General features: G+C 59.3%; 2 protein-coding genes across 4 annotated transcripts in view; one reads left to right on the top strand and one right to left on the bottom strand.

The window, feature by feature from the left end:
- MED15 (mediator complex subunit 15) overlaps window positions 1-19,453 on the top strand; it is a 62,780-nt gene extending 43,327 nt beyond the window's left edge. For 2 of the 3 annotated variants that reach the window (XM_068563762.1, XM_068563763.1), the window contains exons 5-17: window positions 1,187-1,399; window positions 7,296-7,516; window positions 8,388-8,726; window positions 9,797-9,925; window positions 14,991-15,127; window positions 15,205-15,332; window positions 15,434-15,568; window positions 15,647-15,710; window positions 16,543-16,609; window positions 17,054-17,214; window positions 17,297-17,463; window positions 17,870-17,968; window positions 18,473-19,453. In XM_068563762.1, the coding sequence (XP_068419863.1) occupies window positions 1,187-1,399; window positions 7,296-7,516; window positions 8,388-8,726; window positions 9,797-9,925; window positions 14,991-15,127; window positions 15,205-15,332; window positions 15,434-15,568; window positions 15,647-15,710; window positions 16,543-16,609; window positions 17,054-17,214; window positions 17,297-17,463; window positions 17,870-17,968; window positions 18,473-18,609 (1,997 nt within the window). In that variant the 3' untranslated portion in view covers window positions 18,610-19,453. The remainder of the gene's footprint in view (window positions 1-1,186; window positions 1,400-7,295; window positions 7,517-8,387; window positions 8,727-9,796; window positions 9,926-14,990; window positions 15,128-15,204; window positions 15,333-15,433; window positions 15,569-15,646; window positions 15,711-16,542; window positions 16,610-17,053; window positions 17,215-17,296; window positions 17,464-17,869; window positions 17,969-18,472) is intronic. The other variant, XM_068563764.1, reaches the window with a different exon arrangement.
- A 753-nt stretch (window positions 19,454-20,206) lies between these two features.
- CCDC74B (coiled-coil domain containing 74B) lies at window positions 20,207-24,822 on the bottom strand. The gene is made up of 9 exons (XM_068562437.1): window positions 24,570-24,822; window positions 23,922-23,966; window positions 22,894-22,953; window positions 21,850-22,000; window positions 21,168-21,299; window positions 20,841-21,060; window positions 20,688-20,767; window positions 20,538-20,609; window positions 20,207-20,440 (listed from the first exon to the last, which is right to left on the bottom strand). Exons 1-9 carry the CDS (start codon window positions 24,820-24,822, stop codon window positions 20,302-20,304), a joined length of 1,152 nt encoding a protein of 383 aa, XP_068418538.1. The 3' UTR covers window positions 20,207-20,301.
- Between the last annotated feature and the right edge of the window lie 32 nt (window positions 24,823-24,854).

Below are 24,854 nucleotides of genomic sequence, written 5' to 3'. Positions count from 1 at the left end.
TTGAATATTATCTAAAATTTTGAGCTCTCTGGGAGAGAACTAGTATGGTATAATGCTATATTCAGTATAATAATCTGTAGTAGTATTTAGAGAATAACTATGAATTCACTTTCTTAAGTTACAAAGTTTCTTTGTAAGTTAAGAATTATTATTCCTTTTTATTTTTTAATTTCAAGGTTTTATCATATGGGAACCCTGTTGATTTAGCCTAGGTCTCTCTGAGTGAGCTGCCAGTGAAGGGGTTTAGCAGATCCCAGTGGCCAACTAAACTCCAACTGCCAGGCGGGGAGCCACCCTGGCGGGCTGTTTGTCTTACTGTCGGTGGCACATGCCGCATGCTCAGGCTTGCCTTGGCCGAGCTGGCTGCACCTGCCTGGGGTCTCTTGGCTTGTGCAGCGATTGTTGGCCAGCCAGGGCCGGGGGGTTGGGGGGGTGGGTATCAAGAGTGCTTGGCCAGGAGAACGTGTCTGTTCACCCGGTTCTGTGGCAGGGTGAGCCGGCCAAGCCACACCTGCCTGCAGGTGGCCGTTTGCTGTTACAACAAGAGCCTCTGGCTCCTGCCCCTGGCCCTGGCATTGCTCACTCAGCTGGCGAGCATCTGCGGACCCCTCCCACACACCCTTGTTCTCAGGGGTCTTTCCCGAGAACTGCTACTCAGTGGGGTCCTGCCCAGACTTAGCAGAGATGGGCTTCTGGTGCACAAGGGGACTTGTAACCTCCCTGGGGGATCTGCCCCTGCCCCCTCTTCTCTGGCCCCCCTGGGAGATCTGCCCCTGCCCCCTCTTCTCTGGCGCCAGGCTTGGCTTACTGTGAAGAGCCCTTGACCCTTGTTTTCTCTGGATTCCCAGCTGTGTCTCACCCAGCAGGAGGGGCCTATAGCCAGGATGGGTGGGGCCGCTGCCTGCCACCGAGGGCTTGCTCGTCCCTTAGAGTCTGTCAGGACCTGGCATAGGCTAGGCTAGGGTGTGGGCTGTGCTCCCTGCCCAGGAGGTGTCCCAGCCCCTGGGGTGTGGCAGGCAGCTGGGCCGGGACTTGGGGGGCTCCTGGGACTCCGGCCGCTCACCATTTGGGACACTGAGGGTGTCGAGCCTGGAGGTGGGAGGAAGCGTGTGCCCAGGAAGGCCTCACGGAGCCTGGCCCGGTTTGGCGGACACTGCCCTGAGACGCTGCACCCTGTGCCCCGCAGACCCTATGAACGCGCTGCAGAGCCTGACTGGCGGGCCCGCCGCGGGAGCAGCCGGCATTGGCCTACCTGCTCGGGGCCCCGGCCAGCCCCTGGGCGGGATGGGCGGCCTGGGGGCCATGGGGCAGCCGATGCCACTCTCGGGGCAGCCACCTCCCGGCACCTCGGGGATGGCCCCCCACGGCATGGCCGTCGTGTCCACGGCCGCTCCGCAGAGTGAGTACCACGCTTCTCAGAGAACCTGCCGCGCTCTCCACAGGTGGCGCGTTCTCTTCCCAGCCAGGGGTGGGGGTGGTGAGGGGGCGAGAGGAGCTGGGGAAGCTTCAGCCTGCTCTGCCTCCCAGAGGGCGAGGGACACCGAGGCCCTCTTGCCCAGGCTGAGGGAGGACTTGGAGGAGGATGGGGTGGCCTGGGACTCCATCCAAGGGGCTGTGCTTTGTAGTCGAGATAGAAACAGCTCCGTCTCAGGGTGTCCTCAGCCGCGAAGCCCTGTCTGTCCCTTCCAGGGTTGCCCTGGCCCCCGGCCGCCCGGGCTGTGGCTCACATCCTGATCCCCCTACCGAAGGAGGTGCCTGACCCTCCGCGCAACTGCTCGGGCCAGGAGCAGGGTTGCAGCTCCAGCTGCCTCTGTCCCAGGACCCTCTTTTTTAAAAAATTTATTTATTTAATTTATTTATTTTTGGCTGTGTTGGGTCTTCATTGCTGTGCACAGGCTTTCTCTAGTTGTGACGAGCGGGGGCTACTCTTTGTTGCGGTGTGCGGGCTTCTCACTGCGGTGGCTTCTCTTGTTGCGGAGCACGGGCTCTAGGCGCGCGGGCTCGGCGGTTGTGGCTCGCGGGCCTTAGAGCACATGCTCAGTAGTTGTGGCACACAGGCCTAGTTGCTCCGCGGCATGTGGGATCTTCCCAGACCGGGGCTCAAACCCATGTCCCCTGCATTGGCAGGCGGATTCATAACCACTGCGTCACCAGGGAAGTCCCCCAGGACCCTCTTGATGGACATTTATGCTTGTAGACTTTTATCTAGTACTGCTAAGTGCTTCAGTACTTTTTTCCCCTTATGTAACTTTTTATTTTTGAAATAGTTGAAGAGTCACAGGAAGTTGCAGAATAGCACAGAGTTCCCATGTGCCCTTCCCCCACCCAGCTTCCCCAACGAAAACATCCTAGTACATCACCAAAACCACGACAGTGCTGTCAACTCAGGCAGACTTTATTCACATGTGACCAGTCTTTGCATGCCCTCTTGCGCATTCGCGTGCATGTGTGTGGTTCTGTGAGGTCTTATCGTGTGGAATGGAGTCAGCACGTGGACCCGTCACCACCAACAGGCTGTCCTGGTGCCTCCTAATAATCACACCCTCCCTCCAACCCAAAGCCCGGCAACTTCTGATCTGTTCTCCGCCTTGGTAATTGTGTCATTTTGCGAATGTTACATAAATAGAATCATGCAATATTTGACTTGTTGAGACTGGCTTTTTTTCACTCGGCATAATGCCCTTGGGAGCCTCCAGGTGGTGTTGGTAATTCCTTCCTGTTCGCTGCTGAGTAATGTTCCCTGGAGTGGCTGGGCCACGCACAGTTCACTTATCCACTCACCCTTGAAGGACATATGGGTTGTTTCAGTTTGGGCTGTTAAACTAAAGCTGCTGTGAATGCTTGTGTACATGTTGTGGTGTTCCCATGTATTCTGTCTCGCGTCCCTCTCAGGAACCCTGTGACGAGGGCAGCTGCAGCCTCGAGCACCCTGTTCTTTGTTGGGTTCCCTGTGTCCGAGTCGCCTTGCCCTTCTCAGAGGCCACATGCATCCTCATTCCCACCCGCTCCTGCACTGACACCTTCTGCCCCCAGACACCCCCTTCCTCCCAGAGCTTCATTTCTCATCCTTACTGACGTCTGGCCGTCTGACGCTTGGCTCAGTGGTTGGTTCTTCATCTCGAGCTCCCGGGTCCCCTCTTGTCAGCGCACCTGTCCCTCCCTCTCTCTCTCTCTCCCTCTCTCCCTCCCTCCCTCCCTCTCTCTCTCTCTCTCTCTCTCTCTCTCTCTCTCTCTCTCTCTCTCTCTCTCACACACACACACACACACACACACTCACTCACACACACACACACACACACACACACAGGCAGGGCGGCTTTCAGAAGGATGCTCTGGCTCCTTTTCACGTTATACTCCGGTGTGCTGGTTGAATTTCTTTTTATCACAGACTTAGATTTTATAATAAAAAATAGTTTTAAGCTGTATGAGTTTAGAATGTCTTGCAATCTGACTCCTGAGACTGTCAGTTCAGCAGCGAAGCTTTGGTGGGCTGTCTTCACCCTCCCTAGTCCGACCTCGGCCTACATCCTGTCTTCAGCTTCTGAGGGGCTTGGTCTTCTGTGTGGCACTAGGGGAAGTTGAAGTGGTCTCTACTCTCATGTCCTGCTGCTACCTCTACAGAGACCCTCCCTCCCTGCCTGTGACCTCTGGTGGCCTGGTCTACCTGAAATAAGTGTAGTGCTGATGGGTACTTGCTACCCTTTTCTGACACCTCCAAACACCACTGTGTGATGAAGGCTGCTTCAGACCTTAGTTCCACGCCCCCAGAGTGTAGGTCCTGGGTCAGAGGACTCTCAAAGGGCAGCCCAGAGCCTGCTGTGCGTCTCCAGGTGACCTGGGTTAGTCACAGGAAACACACACTGCTGACTGTGGATAAGGCTGGGGCTGAGGTACAGGATACTTTTAAACTCTATACTTTTTTGTTTCCTTGATGAATTTTATATCATGTGCATGTAGAACCTACTTTAAAAATAAGCTGTATTTCTGGCTGTTGCTGAGGAGCCCTCTCGCCTTCTGTGTAGACTGTGTTTTGGATTGTTGGGCTGGCAGAAGGTAGGGGCAGCTCTTTGCCCTGCTACGCCTTGGCACGCTGCAAGGTGGGGGAAAGCAATCCTGGGATCCCTCCTTCCAGGATTTGTGCCAGGGCCCTTGGCATCCCCCAGCTCCTCCAGAACCCGGGGCAGATTGGAGGAGAGTGCTCCCAGTTTAGGCCTGTGGGAATTGCAGATCAGGGTCAGTCATTGAGCACACAAAATCAGCAGGCATGGAAGGAAGCAGACACACCTCAAAGAGGAGCAGAAACAATCACCAGATGTGGAGACGCCCCGTGACATAGCCATTGTTAGATATGGCCTTGGGGTGCTTAAAAAAATAAAGGTTGGACTTCCAAATGAAGGAGCACTGTGATACTGTATCAGGAGTGACCAAACAGATTTGAAAAGTAACCAAGTAGAACTTATAGAGATGAGAAGTAAAGTCATTGAAAGAGGAAAGTGTGAATGAATAAACAGATTAGATACAGCTGAAGAAAGAGTTTGTGAACTAGAAGCTACATTTGAAGACATTACCTAGAATGTAGCCTAGAGAAGAGGCCTCAGGAACAGGAGGGTGAGAAACGTGGAGGATGAAATCAGGAAGTCTGACGGGCATCTAAGTGCAGATGGAAGCACAGAGGGTGTGAGGAGACGATGGCCGATGAAAACCCAGTGGACCACACAGGTTAAATAAGGCATCCATGCCCCAACCTATTGTGAAACAGCAGGACACCAAAGGCCAGAAGACTATCTCAGAAACAGCCATTTCTGTCAAGGAGCGACAAGCAGACTCAGCAGACTCTGTGATGGAGTCAAGAAGACAGTAGAGGTTGTTAGAGCCCTGAGCACAGAGCTGCCAACAAAGCCGAGGAGACCTTCACTAAAAGGTTTTTAAGGGCATACTTTTTTTTCCCCTTACCATTTCCTCTTACCTCTCAGATCATCCTTTCCCAAGATGCCAGGTGTAAATAGGAGAAGAAACATTTTCCATATAAGGGCATAAACACGCACAAATCTAAGCTAGTGATTCTCAGCAATTTTGCACCCTGGTGGGTGTTTGGCAGTATGTGGAGACAGTTTGGCTGTCATAGCTGGGTGGTGGTGGGGATGCTGCTGGCCTCCAGTGGGCAGAGGCCAGAGATGCTGCTGAGCATCTCCCGTGTACAGGGCAGCCCCCACAGCACGGCGTTGTCTGGCCCAAAGTGTCAGGAGGGGCAAGGCTGGGAATCCTTGCTGTAAACAAAAATTACCTCTGTAAAATAATCCTTAGAGCTACCCTCCACACGTTCCGAGCACTGTTTTGGGTCTGTAATAGATTATTTAATTCTGAGTCCAACGTAGGGGTATGTAGTATAGCTGAGGAAACTGAGGCGCACAGAGCAGTGACAGAGTTGGGATTTGAGTCCAGGTGTCTGGGTCCGAAGCTGTACCCCTGGCCTTTATTCTATCCTGCCTCTTAATACAAGTCTGCTGTGTGGGCATAAGAAGATAAACAGGGACCGAACCAAATGGAGTCAGGAAGGGCGAATATCAAGGATATCAGGTGTATCGTGTGCATGTAAAACCTACTTTAAAAAATATTTAGAGAGGATTCTAAGGTCCTCGTATTTGGGAAAGAGGTTTAAATGTGGATAAACTTTATACTTTGTTAAATTAAATATGCATGATAAAATTGTAAAAGTCATTGCTAAAACAATAGAAATAGTTGTACATTCCAAATCCATAGAAAAAAATGGAATGAGACAGAAACGATAAACAAAAATCAACCCAATCCTCCAACAAAATAGAATTCAGAAGAGGAGAAAAAAAATGTCCATTATACCTCAGTAAAGCTCAAAAAAAAAAAAAAAAAAAAAGAGGAAGAGAAACTTAGAAGGGGAAAGACAGATACAAATAAGTTGAAAACTGTAAGTAATTGCAGTAAATGTGAAGGGATAGGCTTTCCTGCTGAGACTGAATGGAAACGTAAGGAGAAGGTACAGCTCTTTAATCCTTACAGGAAACACACCTGAAATAGAAGACGCAAAAAGACTTGAAAATAAAAGTTGTGTTGGGCAATTTCCCCTCCCAGTTACTGATAGTTAACCAGACAAAAATAATGAATTTAGAGAGGAGTTGAAGGATGTAGTGAGCAGCTTCATCTAAGCCTGTGGCTGGGAAATGTGCTCACAATGGGTCCTGCGTGGATGTACTCCCCACCCTGACACTCTTCAGAAATTGTGCTGAAGGAGAGAGCCAGTCCTTCTGTGTGGTTTAAAAATGGCAGAGTCATTAGGAATGGTGGTCACCTTAGTAGCTACTGAGGTGTGGCACCACAAGGGCTCCTGTGGTGTTGGAACTGTGCCAGGTCTTGACCTCCATGGTGACTGAATCTTGCCAGGTGAGAAAATTGTATAGAATTTAAACTACACACTCAGGCAAATGGGCACACATTCTGACTGTTATGGTGTTATACAAAGTGCTACCATTGGGGAAAACTGAGCAAAGTGTACAAAGTGTCTCTGTGTTCCTCCGTTTCATCTTTATTGAAATATAGTTCATGTACCCATATTCACCCACTGGAAGTATACTGTGCAGGGGTGGTCAGTGCACTCACGGCATCAATTTTAAAACATTTTCATCACTTGAAAAGAGACCGGATCACTGAAAATCTTGTGAATGATTGTTTATTTTTATTTATTTGTTTTTAATTTTTTGGCCACGCTGCGTGGCCTGTGGCATCTTATTTCCCTGAGCCTGGATCAAACCCATGCCCCCTGCAGTGGAAGCATGGAGTCTTAACCACTGGACCACCAGGGAAGTCCCTGAATGATTGTTTGTATCAGCATTATTTATAACTACCAAAAAGTGGAAACAACCCAGATGTCCATCAGCTGATGGACAACACAAAATGTGGGAAATCCATATAGTGGAGTATTATTTGGCAACAAAAAGAAAGGGAATACTGATCCATGCCACAGTGTGGGTGAACCTTGTAAACGCGATGCTGAGGGGAAGGAGCCAGTCACAAAAGATCCCAGTTGTGAGATTCTGTTGATACGAAGTGTCCAGAGCAGGTGGTTCCATTGAGACGGGAAGCAGATCACTAGTTGCTGGGTCCCAGGCCTCTTGACTGGCCTGTTCTTTCCTGCTCATTACTACCGTGATTCACTCTATAGTAAGTTCTGTCCTGTCATCGTCACCCCTGTCCCTCCCGCGCTGGCGGGGGTGGCGCCTTCCCCACTGCACCCAGTGCGAGTTCCCCGACCCGTCTGTCCCCAGCCCAGCTGCAGCTCCAGCAGGTGGCGCTGCAGCAGCAGCAGCAGCAGTTCCAGGCACAGCAGCAGGCGGCGCTGCAGCAGCAGCAGCAGCAGCAGTTCCAGGTGCAGCAGAGCGCCATGCAGCAGCAGTTTCAGGCCGTGGTGCAGCAGCAGCAGCTCCAGCAGCAGCAGCAGCAGCAGCAGCAGCATCTGATCAAGTTGCATCATCAGAACCAGCAGCAGGTACTAGGCGCCATCGTTCTGGCCCCTGGCCTTCTCCAGGGCCCACAAGCCTGGGACAGGAAGGAGTGGGCCTACTGTGTGCTGGGGGATGGATCAGGTGGCTCCTGGTGCAGGCAGCTCATGTGAGAGTCTGCCCAGGCCAGAGTGAGGCTACCCTCCACTCATAGCACGGCCTGGACCGCCCCATGGACGTGCGTCCTCTGAGCACACACAGGCCTCCTGACCTGTCCCTGAGTATTCGGTGTCTGGACGCTGCACTAATCGAGCCCTGCCTAGTGTCCCGCAGGGATGGCCATGTCACATTAGGAGCCCTGCTTACAAGAAAACCTTTTCTCACACGCATGCTCTGCAGTCAACGCCCTGACAGGTTAAGCGTCTTTTGTCAGGCCTGTTCTGGGTTGAGGGAGGGAAGCCCTGAAGGGCCCCCTGCTCTTTCCCACCTGCTCCAGGCCTTGGCTTATGCCTCCTTTTCCCGAGGCCTCTCCAGGATCTTGGAGGCCCTCTCCCAGGGCTGACAGTGAATCTTCAGCCCCGCTTTTCCTCCTCACCCTGAGGCTGGTCCTGTGACCACTCTAGGGACCAAACAAGCATCCTTGGAGAGGCTTTGGAGATGTGCGGTCAGCTGAACCTTGCCCGGCTTCTCTGGTGCTGCGCCTATATGTGACTCCTTACCAAGCCCTCCAGACCCTTCCCTGGACCCTTCCTTTGTCCTCTCAGGCCTAGAGATGGACCAGCGTCTGGTGGCCAGGGCACAGGTGCACGCTTGGTGCCCTCGGTGTCCCTCTGCCTCCCGGGAGAGCAGCCTGGGCAGACTTCCCAGCGCAGGATTCCAAGGCCGGAGAGGTGATGGGTGCTGTTTGTTCCACTCCAGATGCAGCAGCAGCAGCAGCAGCAACTCCAACGGATGGCACAGCTGCAGCTGCAGCAACAGCAACAGCAACAGCAGCAGCAGCAGCAGGCTTTGCAGGCCCAGCCGCCAATACAGCAGCCCCCAATGCAGCAGCCACAGCCTCCCCCCTCACAGGCCCTGCCCCAGCAGCTGCAGCAGCTGCATCACCCGCAGCACCACCAGCCACCACCGCAGCCCCAGCCGCCGGTGGCCCAGAACCAGCCATCGCAGCTCCCACCTCAGTCACAGACACAGCCTTTGGTGTCGCAGGCTCCGGCCCTCCCCGGACAGATGCTGTACGCCCAGCCGCAGCTGAAACTCGTGAGTACCCAGGGCTCGCACAGCCGGGGCTCTTCTCATGGCGTCTCCTGTGCTGTTGGCGGTCTCTGGGGTGACCTGGCTGTAGATGGCAGGTCCTCTTCTTCCAGCACCGAGACACAGGTGGCCCTGGCCCCTGCCGGCCCGCACATCCAGATCAGCAAGGGTGCGTGCATTCTGCCAGCTGCTGCATCCAGTGTGCGGTGCCCCTGCTCCCTGGTGGCACCTTGTCTTCCAAGCAGCATGGCTGATTCGGTGGTAGCCACAGGCATTGTAAGATTGTGGATGATTAGATGGACGGCGACACCCGTCTTCTCACTGTTGGGGAGGGGGTGTGTGCCACCTCCCCTGGGCGTCCACGGTGGTCTGCTTACCACCAGTTCTGTTCTGAGCAGAGATCATGACTGTATTTTTGAGGGGGGTATTGATGTAAAATACTGTTATATTCAGTCTTATGCATCTGTGTAAAAGCAGAACCAGTCAGTGACATTTACATGAAAGACAAAATATTGTACTGAGTTGGGGTAGCTGTGTCAAGGGGCCATTTAAATGTTTTTTCAACTCACTTTCTTGGTTTTTGTGGCCTTTTCTATTTGCTGTTCATTGGGTGAAGTGGGGACACGGGCCACACCTGAATCGAGTAGTGGCTGAATAGGAAGCCCCACAGGTGCAGGCTGGAGGTCTGGGGAGGGTCTTGAGGAGGGTCACACCTGTCACCTGGGAGCCAGCTGGCCCTGGTTTCCTTTGAGGAGTCAGGGCTCAGAGTGGGGTTCTCGTAGACCATCAGCGTGCTCTGCTTGCCGCGGTAGCTGGTGGTGGTGTCCCATCGGGGCAGGCGTCTCGCCAGGAGAGACAGGGCTCAGCTGTGCTGACTCAGAGCCAGGCTGGCATGGACACTTTTGATGAGCCGTGGGATGAGGGACAGCCAGTAGCGGGACATCAGCCAGGGAAGTGGCGGCAAGCCCATCCCCCTTCTCGAGGAGAGCTTAGAGACTCTGGCTCCCACAGACGGACGTGGAGGTGCTCTACCTTCTGCCCTGGTGGCTCCAGATTGCTGCTCCCTTCCTCCTCAGGTCCGGGCTCCGATGGTGGTGCAGCAGCCGCAGGTGCAGCCCCAGGTGCCGCAGGTGCAGCCCCAGGTGCCACCGCAGACAGCAGTGCCGACGGCTCAGGCCTCCCAGATAGTGGGTCCCGGAGTCCAGGTGAGGGCCCAGAGCTGAGGCTCTGGAGGCGCCGGCCAGTGCATGTCCCCCGCGCTATGGCGAGGGTCCTGGTTGGATCAGGGCCTGTCCCTGGGGACCTTGGGTGGCAGCCCCGCTCGGCCGTGTCTGGGCCCCCGGCTTCACAGGGCTCAGGCTGTTCCTACCTCCTGTGATGCCCCACATCTTCCCTCTTCCCTTCTGCTCCAAAAGGGCATTGGTGAGAGCATCACGATCTCTTCTTGCCTCATCCCTGAGCATGGGGCTGGAGGGATAGTAGCTCTCTAGAAACTGGGAAGAGCACGAGGACGGTGGCATCTGGCTCTGGTGGTCAGCACAGACTTGTACCGTGGCCCCTTGCCCTGCTGATTTGCAGGGCTCACCCCTGTGTGACACATGTGGCCCAGGTCCACCATGCCCACACTCTGCAAATCAGATGTTGATGGGATGGAGGATACCCGGCCTTGCCTAGTAGAGGCCACAGCCTCCTTGGTGTCTGGGGTGGGAGGCTGGGCCTCATGACTTCTCCATAGACGCCCCCCTCACCTATGTCCAGTCCCCGGCCTTGGTTCCTCCTGTCTCCACCCAGCAGTGGCAACACTGATAGTCTGGCTCAGAAGAGCGTTGGCTTTAGACAGAGCCAATGTGCTGCTTGACATGAGACCCCAGGGGCGACCCGGCCACCCCGGTGCTGTGCGGCGCTAGGCTGCCATGCCGAGTGTCCCTGCCAGCTCCTGCCCTGCTCACTCCCCGAGTCCATTGAGCTCCTTGTCTGGGGCACCGGGCCATGTGGTAAGCACTGTGTGTTCCCTTAGCATTGGCGGAGGCTCAGAAATGGTCCTTCCTTGTCCCTGCCGCATGGCTGGAGTCCGTGGGAAACACACCATTGGGGGGACCTGTGGCGTTTGGAGGTAGCTCTGTGGTCACTGCACCACATCACCAGCTTGCCCACGTGTGGTCTTATGTGCAACACACCACGGACATCATGTCTGTAGCTGGGACAGGGCTGGAGGCCTTGTATGACGATGTTGGCGTCCTCCTCTGCCACCACCCTGTGTGTCCCAGCCTCGTCCCCAGGCCTCCTGGGGCTCTCTGCTCTCGGTGTCCTGTGCGGAGTGTGGTCAGAGTTGGGACGGCGGCAGCGGCATGGAGTGACCGCCCAGCCGGCGGAAGCCGCTGCCCTTGCTGCCTCTCAGGTCTGGTAGGAGAGTGGGAGGCTTGGCCCTCTGACCTGGCAGCTTCTGTCCTGAAGCAGAACTTCCCTTTTCACCCCAGTTCTTGGTGTTTGGGAAGCGAGCAGCCGAAGAGTTGCCGTCTTCCAATGGTCCAGGCCCCACCTGCTGGTTCGTAGGCTTCTTGCTTGGGTAGGCGGACTCCCTGCAGCTTCCTGGGCGCCCATCGCTCTCCTGCAGTGGCCGCGGGGGATGCGCTGCATTCCGCATGCCAACCCCTGGGCTGTGCTTCCCTTCCTGGTAGTCACATGCCTTTGCTTCTGCTGGAGGTCCCAGTCCAGCCTGCGTGGGGCTTGGCCGTGGGCTTGATCACCTCGTGGGTAACCTTGATTTGTAACCTTCTGTCCCTTCATGGAGCACGGAGGGCTGGCAGCCAGCAGGGCTCAGGCAGGCGTGGGCTCTTCTCCCCAGGTGGGGACTCGGGTAGCTGGATGGGGAGGAGGCGCCACCACTCATACCTGCAAGCAGGTTTGGTTTTCTGAGGATGCACCTTCAGGGTTTATGGGAGGGATGCCCACCCCCTCCTGAGTGAGAGGCCAGCCTTGGGCAGAGTGGAAGCGAGGCCTCACCCTGCCTTCAGGGCCGTACTGTGGGTTCCCAAGTCTGGCGCAGGTATAGGTGGGGTGCTCGTGCAGGTCCCTGGGGGCCGGTTGGCTGCCTTACTGTGTGGTTCTAGCAGCAGTGGGGTCCCCAGGGTGCGAGGAGACCCCTGAGGGAGAATCTCTGGATTCACAGCCTTTTTTTGCAACCTCGGTGGCAACAGTGGACAAGACAAGGCTACAGATATTCTGACCCCAAAACGAAAACAGGTGGTGGCTGTAGAAGGTGGGAGGTTGAGGGGAGTATAAGCAAGGGAAGCATTTCAAGCAGGAGAGCCTGCTTGGCTTCTTTTCTTTCCGGTTCTCTAGGATTTTGTGTGTGGCTTCTTTCTTTTTCACGTTACAACGGAAGTAAAAGGTTGTCCTGTAATTAGAGTCCCTTGGTCAACGGTGCCTTCCGTGGCTGTGTGCTGTTCCTCTTATGAACGTATTCTGCTGTCCTTAATTATTGTCTTGTTCTCGGATCCTGAGGTTACTTATGGTTTTCTGCTGTTAGCAGTGGTTCATGGCAGGCCCTAGACTGTTTGCTAACATTTCCCAGAGTGACTCATGGGGGCACTTTGAGGCTCTCGATCGTACCAGCTGGTCACCTACCAGGAGGTCGACACACAGACTAGAACTGCCGTGCGGGGCCCACGCATTTGACCTCAGAACGCGGGGTCCAGTGTTGCGGTGTGTGAAAGAGGTGCTGGGATGGGGGCCCAGGTGGCGGCCCCCAGGCCTGGTCTCTCAAGTCTGCCCTCTCAGAGCAGAGGAGGGGGGCCTCATTGTGCGCTTGGTGGTGCTGGGGCCTGATGGGTGGCGGGGCTCACAGCCCGGGCTGGAGTTTGGGATTTGGGTGTTTCAGGAAAATCAGTGAACCCTGTTCTGTATGCCTGGCTCTGACATGAACTCGTGTAGATGAGAGAGATGTCCCCGTCACATCCCTGTCCAGCAGGGGGCTGGACTAGGACTCAGCGGGAGAGCCACACCCCGTGACAGCAGGTGAAAACCAGGACAGGATGTGTCTCCATTTCCCAGCAGCCCCTGTGCTTTGGTCTTTCTGCTTCCTATTCTTCCAGCATTCGGAAGCTTAGCTGTCATTCTCACATTACAGACCCCCTTCCCTGATGTGTGTGGAACAGTGTGTGGAATGGGCTGAGCACACCCCGCGCCCCCTCCCCTCCCACTGGGCCCTCCACCATGGCCGCAGCCAGCGGGGGCGCTCGGGGCCTCCCTGGGCGGGTGTGTGTTGGGAGGAGGAGTCGTGGCCTGGCTCGTCCAATACTGTAGACGTCCGGTGTGTCTCGTTAGGATCTGTGGTCAAGAGAAAACCAGCTTTCCACCTCGGGAGCTCTGTGACCAGAAAACCAGTCTGCAGAGATCAGAGTCAAGCTTTTCATTCCTGATGACTTTGTTTCTCCCAGGAAGAAATAGCGCCTCTTTCACACCATCTGACTGCTTCTGGGCCTCTCTTGCTCTGGAAGGAGCACTGTTGAGCTGCCACGGGGCTTACAGCTGGGCACCCCCAAGTGCAGGGTGGCGCCAGCCAGCTGTGGCCTTTGGGTGCTATCAGCCTCACCCCGGGTGCAGGCAGGGGAGCCCAGCACAGCGCGTGCTCCACCCACTGACGTCCCACTTAGCATCTGGTGGAGTGGGTGGTGGGCTCTTCAGGCAGTGCTTGAGTTTCGACAGACAACAGGAGAACGGCTTCCTGGCCCACACCCTGGAAGTTCTTTTGTTGGTGTGGCTGCAGGACTGTCCACTCCCAACTCTGCATGAGGGCTGCCTCGCACCCACAGCCATTGCCGGGGTCATGTTGGCATCTGCTGCTGTCTGGGTCACCCCTGGCTTGCAGTGCCTGCTGCATGCGACCCGTTGGTGAGTGTGAGACATGCCTGTGATGCCAGGGGTCTCCCCACAGACCTTTCTTCTGCCTTGGAGCCCTGCCCCAGCGGACTGCGTGGACGTCAGCACCGCCCTAGCCTCACAGATCAGCTCATCCTCCTGGGGTAGATGTTTTGTTTCCCATGGATCAGCCTGGCTCCTTTCGGAACCTGGCTGGGTGGTTTTCATTTAGTTTCATGTTCACATTGTGAACACACGCAGGCCCTGCTCCAGTGCCATGTCCAGCCTCAGTGTGCAGAGTGAGGGGGGCAGGCTAGAGTCAGTCTGCAGAATTGGACAGGCTGGGAATGGAGGGTGGGGTGTGAGCTGGGCTCCAGGAAGCAGGCTCCGGGGGTGATGCTCAGTGCACAGGAGGTTGCTGGGGTGTGGGGGAAGCTCTGAGTGAAGCTGGCAGGGCCTTTGGGGTGGTCCCCATGTGGCGAGCGGCCGGGCCTTTGTGCACTGTCTGCAGTCTCTGGGCAAGGCTGCTCTGCAGGGCTCATTCCAGGGCCGCTGGGCACAGGGCTGGCGGGCAGCTGTCTCCCCGAGCCGTCCGCACTGCCAGAACTGGCATCTCGTGCCTCTCGGGTGGAAAGTAGTTATTTCCACACACCGTCGATCTTAGTCCTGGGTGTGTGATTTCCTCCCTCCACATTCTCGAGCGAATATGGCATTGTCCTAGTGATGAGAGCAGGGTGGGGACCCCGCTGTGTCCGCCCTGACGAGGACTGCAGGGAGCAGGGTGAGCCTGCCATGCAGAGAAGGGAGCATGACGCCAAGCCGCTCCCCTCTCCCCTCTCCCAGTGGGGTCTGCTGGTCCCACAGGGGCTGCTCGGCTGCCAGACCGCAGAACCCCAGGCCAAGTGTGCTGGCAGGGGTGACAAGGGGAGGCTTTGCTCCTGTCAGGCAGGCACAGGTGGGGTACAGAACAAGATGGCGGCGTCCCCACTGCCCTGCAGCTGGGCTTGACCTTGGTGCTGTCAGAGCTGGGGCTGCCTGTGGCCTGAGGGGTCTTGTGGAGGTTTGCGGGACGGTCCTGCCTGTCACAGAGCGCAGCCCTCACTGGCCTCCCGTGCCCACAGGCTCCCACACTCAGGAGGCAGGGACCTGGGGGTGTCCCGTCCCAGCCCAGAAGCCCCCGCCAGGAGCAGAGGGCCACCCAGCCCGGCCCTTCTGCCAGCGTCTTGGTCACTGTGTGCTTGCGTGGGCACCCATGGGTAGGAGCGTGTGCCCGTGTTTGTATTTGAGAGGTGGAGCATCAGAGGAAGACCAGGGTGTGTGGCGAGGCTGCGAGAGAGAAGGGGCTCGTGAGTGGGGAGCGGTGGGGGGGGGTGTGGGGCGGGTGAGCAGGCTGAGCCCCTCCCCCTCCAGGTCAGCCAGAGCGGCCTCACCATGCTGTCGTCACCGTCGCCGGGCCAGCAGGTGCAGACCCCGCAGTCGATGCCCCCTCCCCCCCAGCCGTCCCCGCAGCCTGGCCCGCCCAGCTCACAGCCCAACTCCAACGTCAGGTAGGCCCAGCCCGTGCCCCTCCCCACTTGGCTTGCAGACCCAGGCTCATGGCCGTGCTCCCTTTTGCTCTGCACAGCTCCGGCCCTGCCCCGTCCCCCAGCAGCTTCCTGCCCAGCCCTTCGCCACAGCCCTCCCAGAGTCCGGTGACGGCGCGCACCCCGCAGAACTTCAGCGTCCCCTCCCCAGGACCTTTGAACACGCCTGGTAAGTCGGACCCGAGGCGGGCACAGTCTGGGGCCCTGCGAGGTGAGGGGCTGACGGCCCTTCATGGGCTGGGGCCGTGCTCACTGGGCCATGTCCCGCAGTGAACCCCAGCTCCGTCATGAGCCCCGCGGGCTCAAGCCAGGCCGAGGAGCAGCAGTACCTGGACAAGCTGAAGCAGCTGTCCAAGTACATCGAGCCCCTGCGCCGTATGATCAACAAGATCGACAAGAACGAAGGTGGGGGCCGGGCGGGCGGGCGGGGGGCAGGGCCCGCAGACGTCTAGGCCCTTGTCTGAGTGCCTCCTTCTGCCCCAGACAGAAAAAAGGACCTGAGTAAGATGAAGAGCCTTCTGGACATCCTGACAGACCCCTCCAAGCGGTGAGCTTTGCCCCCAGGCCCATCGGGGGAGGATGGTGCTGCACCCACACCTCACAGAGGGTCCCCGGCTGCTTGGCTGGCCTACCCTGTGGCCCTCACAGCCCTGCCTTACTGGGCTGCTGGCCTTGACGGGCTTCAGTCTGACCTGCAGCCCTGCCCCTGACATGCTGGTGGCCTTGGGCAAGTGACTGTTTCTTAGTTACCCCGTCTGCAAAAGGGGCAGCTGAGCTCGCACGCGCTGGCTGTGGGAGGGAACTGGGACGGCGTCCGAGAAGCACTTGGAAGGCAGAGGACACGCACTCATGTCCTTTCCCTTGCCCACTGGCCGTGGGGCTGCTGAGCACCAGAGCTCAGCCAGCGCCACCTCCTGCGCGTGGACTGGCCTTGGGATTCCTGCCCTCTCCCCAGGCCTTGGCTCAGGCCAGGCTCCCCTTCCGGAACGTCCTCCCTGTTCTGCTCATCTGGGCAGAATGCTGGGCACTGAGGAGTGGGCCTGTTGGCAGTGGACGGCCCTCCAGGCCCTCACTGGGGTCATCGGGACCGGGGGCAGGGGCCTGGCCTCTGTCCTTCCCCTTGATCCATCACATGCGTGCCTTGTTCTGCCAGCCAGGACCAGCAGCTCCTGGGTGCGGGGCCATCTTGCCTTAGACTCTGGGTCTGGGAACAGCGGGTGGGCTGGCTGGGGTTCCTGGGGAGGGTTGTGGTGGCCCAGGCCTCAGGTCTCGCTCCATCCAGAGGAGGCCAGACGGTCAGTGGTTGGGATGAGAACGTGAGAACTACCAGCTTCCCTGTCCTCCTACGTGGAGGGTCAGCCACATCTTCTCCCCTATAGGTGCCCTCTGAAAACGCTGCAGAAGTGTGAGATCGCCCTGGAGAAACTCAAGAACGACATGGCAGTGGTGCGTGGGGTGCCGTGGCCTGGTGGTATTGGTAGGGTCGCAGGCATCTCTGGGGAGGTCAGGGCTCACCCCACAGTGACTGGGAACCACGAGCTAGAAGGAGCCTGCAGTCAGAGGTGGGCAGGGGACCATGCCACTCAGTCTGGGGACCCTGCCCAGGAGTCCTCTTCCAGGTCAGGTCTGCAGTGTGGGTGGGGTGAAAACATGGGAGAAATCAGCCTCTGGGTGTGGGCCCATGGGTGCTTCCTTCCCCCACAGGTGTGAGGGTTCTCATGCCCAAGGCCAGGCCCAGGGGGAGTAGAGTGTGTCCAGGATCAGCCGTCCTTGTCTGCAGGGGTGGAGGTGGTGGGGGAGCCAGGAGGTCTGGCTGTGAGTGAGGATGAGGACCTGGGGTCTGGAAAGCCTCCCCAAGAGTGGGCTGCTGACCCTGCTGTCCTGTCCCAGCCCACGCCCCCACCGCCCCCGGTGCCGCCAACCAAGCAGCAATACCTGTGCCAGCCACTCCTGGACGCCGTCCTGGCCAATATCCGCTCACCCGTCTTCAACCATTCCTTGTACCGCACGTTCGTGCCTGCCATGACGGCCATACACGGCCCCCCCATCACGTGTGTACCGCCCAGGGCTCGGCGGGCGGCGGGTCCTGGGCCATGGCCTGGCCAGGGTGGTCAACACGGCTGCCTCCCCCAGGGCCCCGGTGGTGTGCACCCGGAAGCGTAGGTTTGAAGAGGACGAACGGCAGAGCATCCCCAATGTGCTCCAGGGGGAGGTGGCCCGGCTAGACCCCAAGTTCCTGGTGAACTTGGACCCTTCTCACTGCAGTAACAACGGCACCGTCCACCTGATATGCAAGCTGGGTGAGTGCCGGCGGTGGGGCTGGATCAAGAACGAACCCTGACTGGCAGCCCCAGGCTCTGCCACTGCCCAGGACCACCTGCTCATCCCCCAGCCCCGGGCCCTCTCCGGAGCCTGCCTGCTGTCCTCCTTGGTCCCCACACGCTCCTGGCCCAGGACTCACACTGGGGGCTGGGCCCTGAGCCTGCACACTCTCACCTCTCCCCCATGTGCAGGGAAGCCCCCTCTCTCCTGTCCAGCTGCGACTCTGCTCACCTGAGGCCCTGGGGAGACAGGGAAGCCTGGGAGTCAGGGGCCTCGGCTCTGCAGCAGCCTCACCAGAACCTCTGGGGCCTGGAGGGTGCTGTTGGGGAGCAGGGCTATGAGGAGGGGCAAACCGGGTCACAGGTGCAGCCTTGTGTGTTGCAGATGACAAGGACCTCCCCAGCGTGCCACCGCTGGAGCTCAGCGTGCCTGCTGACTACCCTGCCCAGAGCCCGCTGTGGATCGACCGGCAGTGGCAATACGGTGGGTGACTGAGAGGACGGGCCACCAGGCTTTCCTCCACGTGCCCCCGCCCTGCTGAGGCCCCCCTCCTCCCCTTCCTCCTTGGTGGGCAGGAGCAGGTTGCCCCTCAGTCACATGGAAAGAGAAGTGTCTTTGACCCCATGGTGTCCCTGTAGCTCCGGGGCAGCCGTGTTCTGGGGATGAGGGGTGAGCAGGCCCAGCGGCTCCTGTGGGCCTCTTCAAGGCTGACCTGGGGGCACACATGGGAGCTTGGGCTCATGGGGACCCATCTGGGTGACAGGCCCAGAGGGAGCCTCGGTGATGGGAGACAGTCCCCCCGAGGCTCAGAGCTGGCATGTAGAGGACCAGGACAAGGGCCCCGAGGCCGTCCCTGAGGCTCCAGACCATTTTGTTCCAGCTCTCCACTGGCACGCGGGAGCTGGCACCCCCGGTCCCCGGGCTGGGTGGGGCGGGCCAGGGTCCTGGCAGAGAGCACAGCGCTCATGGCCCGCCGCTCTGCTGCAGACGCCAACCCCTTCCTGCAGTCGGTGCACCGGTGCATGACTTCACGGCTGCTGCAGCTCCCTGACAAGCACTCGGTCACGGCCCTGCTCAACACCTGGGCCCAGAGCATCCACCAGGCCTGCCTCTCGGCCGCCTAGCCGCCACCGCCGCTGCATCTCCGGCTGCCTGCCCTCCAGGGACCGTGGGGCAGCCGGCAGCCTCGTCAGGGCCCCATGTTGGACATTTCTAGATGCTGGCTTCCTTAGAGAGCTTGGGCTTAGGTTAGCTTTCCTGCTTTTATCTTCTGCCTTGGGGACCCGCCAAACATTTCCCACACTTGGACAGGACTGGGACAGGTGGCTGGCTGCTTCCTCCAGGAGCCAAGCATGCCCCCGGCCCTGTGCTCCTTGGGCTACTGTCCCCGCAGCCTCTGCAGGGCCTGTGTCCTTCCTCGGGGACTCAGGGTCCCATGTGAGCCTCTTGCGTGTGCGCCAGAAAACCCTTCTACCGTTTCCATAGGGGAACGTGCAGGACATAGGAAACCCTTAAAACATGCAGAATTCCCTGATCACGGTTTTGGGTTCAGATCGTGCCACCGTTGGCATGTGGGGCACGCCACAGGGAAGCTCCAGGATCCAGGGGCGCTGGCTGCAGCTCGAGGGAAGGTCTGTTTGTGGCTCTGGGTCCCCGGCCACCGGCTGGGCCTCATACCTCATGATCTTCTCATTCTAGCCCTGGGAGTCTGCTCAGCACTGTGGAGGCACCTGGGGAGCAGGGGCGTCTGGGTGGATCTTGTTCCTGGCGCTGTGCCCACTGGTTAGGCACTTAGGCCCACTCGGGTTAGGATGTTGTCCTCGGGACCCAGCGTCTTAAGAACGCTTCAAACAGATGAGGGCTTCTGACGGGGCGCCAGCCGGCCCTCTGGTGATGAGAGGTTCCCCCCTTTTGTATGTGCATTACCGTGTCTTCTGTGGTTCTTATAATAAATTTATTATTCCCGTGTTTGTCATGAATTTGTCACTGTGTCCCCCCTCTCTGCAAGTCAGGGGCCCTCCGTCCAGTGAGGGGCACTGTCGGGGCTGAGCCAGGTCCCCCACCTCAGGGATGGCCACCGATGCCCAGACGTGCCTGTCCTGGTTCACCCCCAGGTTCCCTGCTCCCCAAAGCGGAAGCGGCAGAGATCGGCACTGAGGACATGGCCGGTTGGGCCAGGAGGACTGTCCTGCCAGGCAAGGGTCTGCGCTGAAGCTGCTGTTCTGGCGATTGAGGGGGTGGTGTGAGGCCATTGCAGGGTGGGGCCCAGTGTACAGGAGAGGACCTTCTCCCGTGGCCGTGGCTCTAGCCATCCATGGAGGAAGGCAGGCTGGGTGGGGCTGCTCACTAGCTGTGTTCGTCAGTGGACACAGGACAGTGTCTTGCCCACGTGCCAGGAAGGCAGCCCCCTGCACTCCAGGAAGAGTGTGCAGGCTGTCCCAGAGCTTGTTTTCTTCCAGGGCAGCCGCAAGGCCCTAGCAAGCAGGGTGACTGCCCAGCAGGCCCCGCCCATGGCAGGGAGCAGAGCTAGGGGCGCTCAGGGCAGCAGTGCCTGATGGCCAGTGAGGAACAAGACTCACAACAGGGAGAAACGAGCTTTATTTCCAGTCTTCGACAGGTAGGCTCATGCTTATTTCATAACGCACACGTGTGTGTAAGTGCAGAAATACCGAGCAAAGAAATAAACAGTTCCTCAGCCCTGAGACCACGTACTTTATTTGCTGTGGGTTTGGCTGGTCTGGAAGTTAGGCTGGCGTAAACGTACTAGGATTCTTTGGAAGTGCTATCTAGAGGGTGAGCGGTCGTGGGCCTGGCACTCAGAGCACCGAGTAGTGCAGCCGCCGGCTCTGCACTGCCTGCAGCCGTCTCTGCCGCTCGGCGAAGTTGCTCTTGAGGCTCTGCTTCAGTGCGGGCAGGACGGCGCACTCCGCCACGGGCGCCTGGCTCAGAATCAGGCTGGGGGGTGGGGGTGGGGGGTCACTGCGGACGCCCTCCCCGGCCCTGTGGCCCCTGGGCTCAGAGGCTGCCCACCTCCCGTGCCAGTAAGACTCACCATTTCTTAGAGACGCCCTTGGTGGCGACCTTGGGGAGCTGCGTGGCCCCCGGGTGCAGAGCCTCCTGGTCCCTGGGGAGGGGCGAGTCAGCCGTGAGCCCCAGACAAGCAGGCCCCGTTGTGACCCAGTGGGCCGCGTGGGGCACTTACTTGGGAGAACCGGGCCCGGCCTCCTCGGGGGCAGCCCTGGGTCTCTGGCTCCCTTCTAGGAGGGACTTGAGGTGCTGCAGCTGGAAGGCAGGGAGAAGAGGCACGGTGGGTGGGGCTGCGGGGGCCCCGGGGCGCCCCGCAGCCGAGCCTCACCTCTTGGGCCTGCAGGAGGTTGGCATTCCACAGCTGGCGGATGACCACTTCGCACTGCTGGAGCGTGGCGGGCTTACACAGGTGCGGGGGCAGCCTCATCGAGGGGGGCGCCCCTGGCACCTGCTTGCCCTTGTGCAGGCTGCCGGCCACCGAGGTGGCTGCTGGATTAGAGCTCTCCACTTTGTCTCTGAAACAGCCATTAGAGCAGACCGGAGGCAGCCTGCCGGAGGTGATCTCTCACACCCCCTCTCGGGGCAGCACCTGCTCCAGCGTGAGGAAGAGGATCGTCTCCAAGGCCTCCTGGGGGCCTGGCTCCCTTCTGCCTACCAGGGTGCTCCAGGCACCAGGTGGCGGGGGTGGGTCTCTGGGGCCAGCCATGCCCCGGGCCCGTCACTTCCTCCCCCCTCAAGGTACACTGGAGAGTCAGATGTGGTTTGAGCTGCCTGGCTGCCCTCGGTCCTGACCACAAACCCAGGGTGCCGGTGGAGGGGGGAGCCTAAAGACTGCAGAGAAGCAGGAGCCTGGCCTGCTGGTGGCACTACCCAGGGGACAAAAGGGTCCCCTCTTCGGATGCAAAGTCCAGGCTCACTGCTGCTTCCCAGGAAGTCCCAGGAACTCGGGTGTCACCGGGGACTGGTTCTGCTCTGGTCTGCTGGCCCTGTGCCTTCCAGAGGCCAGCACAGCTCCCAGGGTGGAGCCCAAACCTGACTCGGGGTTCTCTTGGCGAAAAGCAAGCTAATGTGGAAGCCAAGTTACTTTGCTTCTGTGCTTTGAGAGAATGCTTTAGGGGCTGCTGCTGGCCCCTCTTGCGGGCTCAGGTCAGCGCAGGGACCGTGCAGGACCCCCAGGGGAGGGGAGAAGGCAGGGTCCACCAGATGGGCGAGCCTGGCTTTCACGAACTTGCTTCCCTCTGGAGACCTGCCCGTTTGTAAGGGCAAAGCAATTGGCTGGTTCCAGGGTGTGAACCTGCTGAATGCAACCGTGTCCCGTGGGGCTCACGGAGCCTTACTTGGCCAGCCCCTGTGCCCTGAGGGCTTTGTCCACCCTGCTGCTGTGAAGCAGGGCAGCAACCAAGGGCTCCTCCTCCAGGTCCAACTTCTGGGGAACGTCAGCTTTCGAGTCTTGCTTCTTAGAGGAGGTGGGCTGGGGCCTGGCCTTGCCTTGCGAGTTGGCTGCGGGTCAGACCCAGACAGGGCCAGTCACTGGGTGTCGGTCGGCTATATGCACCCAAGGGGCCCCGCCCCTGCGTCAGTTTCCTCTTTGTAAAGGGGAGATGGTAATGGCCTCCCTCCGAGGGCCACTGGGAGGCACAGATGCGGGAGTAGGGTGAAGCCTGTGGGTGCCTGAATGTTCTGAAGCAGACGCAGTGGTGGAGGTGGCTCCCCGAGCAGCCGAAGTGGGGAGAGCCCCACACACCCTGTGAGGCAGTCTCCTCACGGGCCTCAGTAAAGGCTGGGGTGGGGTAGCCAGCAGCTGTTTCCTGACACTGAACCCCATTTCGGGCAAAATGAAATGGAAGGAAAGGTCTGGGCCCAGCCTGCGCAGGTCTGCTCTCCCAGGACGAGGCCCCTCACTCAGTAAAGATGCCACAAATCCAGGCTCTGTAGGAGGGCCAGCCCACCCGCGTCCTGTCTGCTCTGAGGGACACAGTGAGCAGCAGTGAAGACCACTCGGGGCTCCTCTGTCACACGCTGTGCCTGACTCATGCCCCACACTGACCATCTTGCCTTGGCAGCCAAGCCCGTCCTGCTTTTGTGGCCTGTCCTCAGGCCTCCCTCCAGCCGACCCACTAACCTGTCCCCTGGCCTCAGCTCCCTCCTGGAGGTTTCAGCTCACAGGGCACCTGGGGACCCTCTTTGGTCCCTCAGCTACCCCTTAACCCCCAAGTCTATGGGGACTGGCAGAGGCGCTCCCCCAAGGTCTGCCCCACAGAGGACCACCGTGGGCTTTCAGCATTCGGCTCAGTGCCCCACTCACCATTTCAGGCCCGGGGGCCCCGAGGTCTGTACCTGCTCTTCCCCGACCCTGAGCACAGAGGTGCTGGTGTGCTCACCTGACACCACTGTATTCGAGATGGACTTGTTGGACTGAAAGCTGGAACTGGAGATGCTGCCTGTGGGGGCCGCTTGGGGTCAGCAGAAGGTGGCAGCAGCGAGGCTCCCATCCCTGCAGGTCCCAGCGCTTCTGCACGGCTGCCGTGGCCGAAGGGCCAGGCCCACCTGTGCCCGCCTCCTGGCTCTGCAGGTCCCAGCCCTCCCCCAAACTCTGGTGAGGCAGCCCCAGACCCCTCCAGTGCCAGAGGGAGCCAGGGCCACGGGGCTGGGGACGGAAGAGGCAGTGGGACCTGAATAGGAGCACGCCCTCTCTCGAGGTCCCATCGGGGACCCCTGACACTACGTGCCCACATCAGCTCGCTGAAGCTGTGCCGCCCCACTGGAGAAGGGCCCCCACCACCCCATCCTCTGTGTATCTTCCAGGAAGAGAGCCCTGGGCACACCCCAGACTGGGGCATTCCAGGCGGGCACCACTCAGACCACCTCCCGATGGCAGACCTGGTCCCAAAAGTAAGAGGGGAGGGGAGCCCAAGACTCGACCTGGTCATCCCCAGGCTGGGCTAGGGGACAGGCAAGGTGAGTGGGCCACAGGTGAGGACATGCCCCCGTGGTTGCTGTGGAGATGATAGGGAGGACCCTGGAAGGAGTGTGCCCAGAGCTTCCTGCCCCAAAGCCAAAGGGACCAGGGGTTGGGGCTGGGGCTGTGCCGGGGAAGCCTGGGGCAGCACTCCAAGTGAAAGCGCACCAGGATAGTGAGGCCAGGGCTGGGGAGGGGGGAACCTGGGCACCCCCCCGCCCCCCAGCTGCTCTGTCCACTGCCCCTGCTGCACAGAACTCAGGCTTTGGGGGTCCCCAAGAGTGGCACTTGCTGTGCTTGGGTGCATGAAGTCACCCAGACCATGGCTGGGAGCGGTCTGTCTGTCCAGGCCCCCTCCCCACTGGGATAATTTGCATGGGCTTAGGCAGTCTGGGGGGCCTGCTCTTGAGGGCAGTAGCTTCCCATCAGGCACCTGTGGGCCTGTCTTACCTTTCTTCTGCGGCTTCTGATTCATGATTAGCTTGTAGTGGAGATCTGAAAACAAGCACGGGCTCTCCTCGTGTCTACTGTGAGAAAAGAAGCTTCGGTTCCCCTGCCCATTCCTCCCTGCTGAGCCCCGAAAGACCCTGCCCCACGGACCAAGCCTTTGCCTTGGCACCCTCGGGTCGGTGATGCCTCTGGCTGCTCCCTGAGCCAGAGCCCCTGTGTGAGAGCCTCCCCTGGAGCCCATTCCTCCATCGGTGACGTCTACAGAGCAGTCTCTGCCATGCGGGGCCTGGGCTCCAGGGGCACAGAGGCGAGTCAGGATGACCCAGGTGTCAGGGATCGTTCTGGGGCCCCGGATCTGGGTGTGCTTAGTTTGTGAAGATTCATTGAGCTATATACGCGTACTTTGGGGGTGTGTTTCACTTCTACAGAAGTTTTTCAAAGGAGGCCGCCTGACCCTGCCTGGAGAGGAGAGGCGGGCCGGGTTACCTTCGGGAGTGGCGCGGCCAGACCCGCCCTACGCAGTTGGCTTTGGTCCTGGGGCGGGGAGCCGAGCCCCGAGTGGCCGAGGTGGGGCTTGCGGCCCTGCGTCCTCCCTCAGCCTGCGTGCGCCGTCTGGGCATGGAAGGCCCGGCCCGCCTCCCGCCTCACCCTTGTTCTCTCGCTTCAGGTGCTCGATCTCCTCGTGAAGCTTGACCAGCGTCTCCGAGTGCTGCTGCTGCAGGAACTGCAGCCTCTTCTCCAGGTCCAGCGCCCGCTTCTGCGCCTCGCTGAGCCCGACCGGCGCGCCGTGCTGCCCGGGGTACGGAGGGACCGCGGGCAGGCGCGGGCGCGACGCGCCCCGGGAGCCCGGGATCCCCGAGCTGGGGGGCCGCAGCCCGGCTGCACACACCGCCGCGCTCATGTAGCCGCCTCCGCCGCGGATGCACGCCCACT

Source organism: Eschrichtius robustus, chromosome 14, assembly GCF_028021215.1.
Source record: "Eschrichtius robustus isolate mEscRob2 chromosome 14, mEscRob2.pri, whole genome shotgun sequence".
NCBI classification, from domain to species: domain Eukaryota; kingdom Metazoa; phylum Chordata; class Mammalia; order Artiodactyla; family Eschrichtiidae; genus Eschrichtius; species Eschrichtius robustus.
Note: the sequence above shows the minus strand (reverse complement) of the source record. Positions and strands in the feature narration are given on the sequence as shown.

Excerpts from the sequence above, each read along its gene's own strand:
- CCDC74B (XM_068562437.1), bottom strand. The coding sequence starts at position 24,822 with ATGAGCGCGGCGGTGTGTGCAGCCGGGCTGCGGCCCCCCAGCTCGGGG. Across the intron at positions 23,967-24,569 it reads CCTGAAGCGAGAGAACAAGG|ATCTCCACTACAAGCTAATC; the intron begins GTGAGGCGGGAG and ends GCTTGTTTTCAG. Across the intron at positions 21,061-21,167 it reads CTGGTGCCTGGAGCACCCTG|GCTGCCTCCGGTCTGCTCTA; the intron begins GTAGGCAGAAGG and ends CACCTCCGGCAG.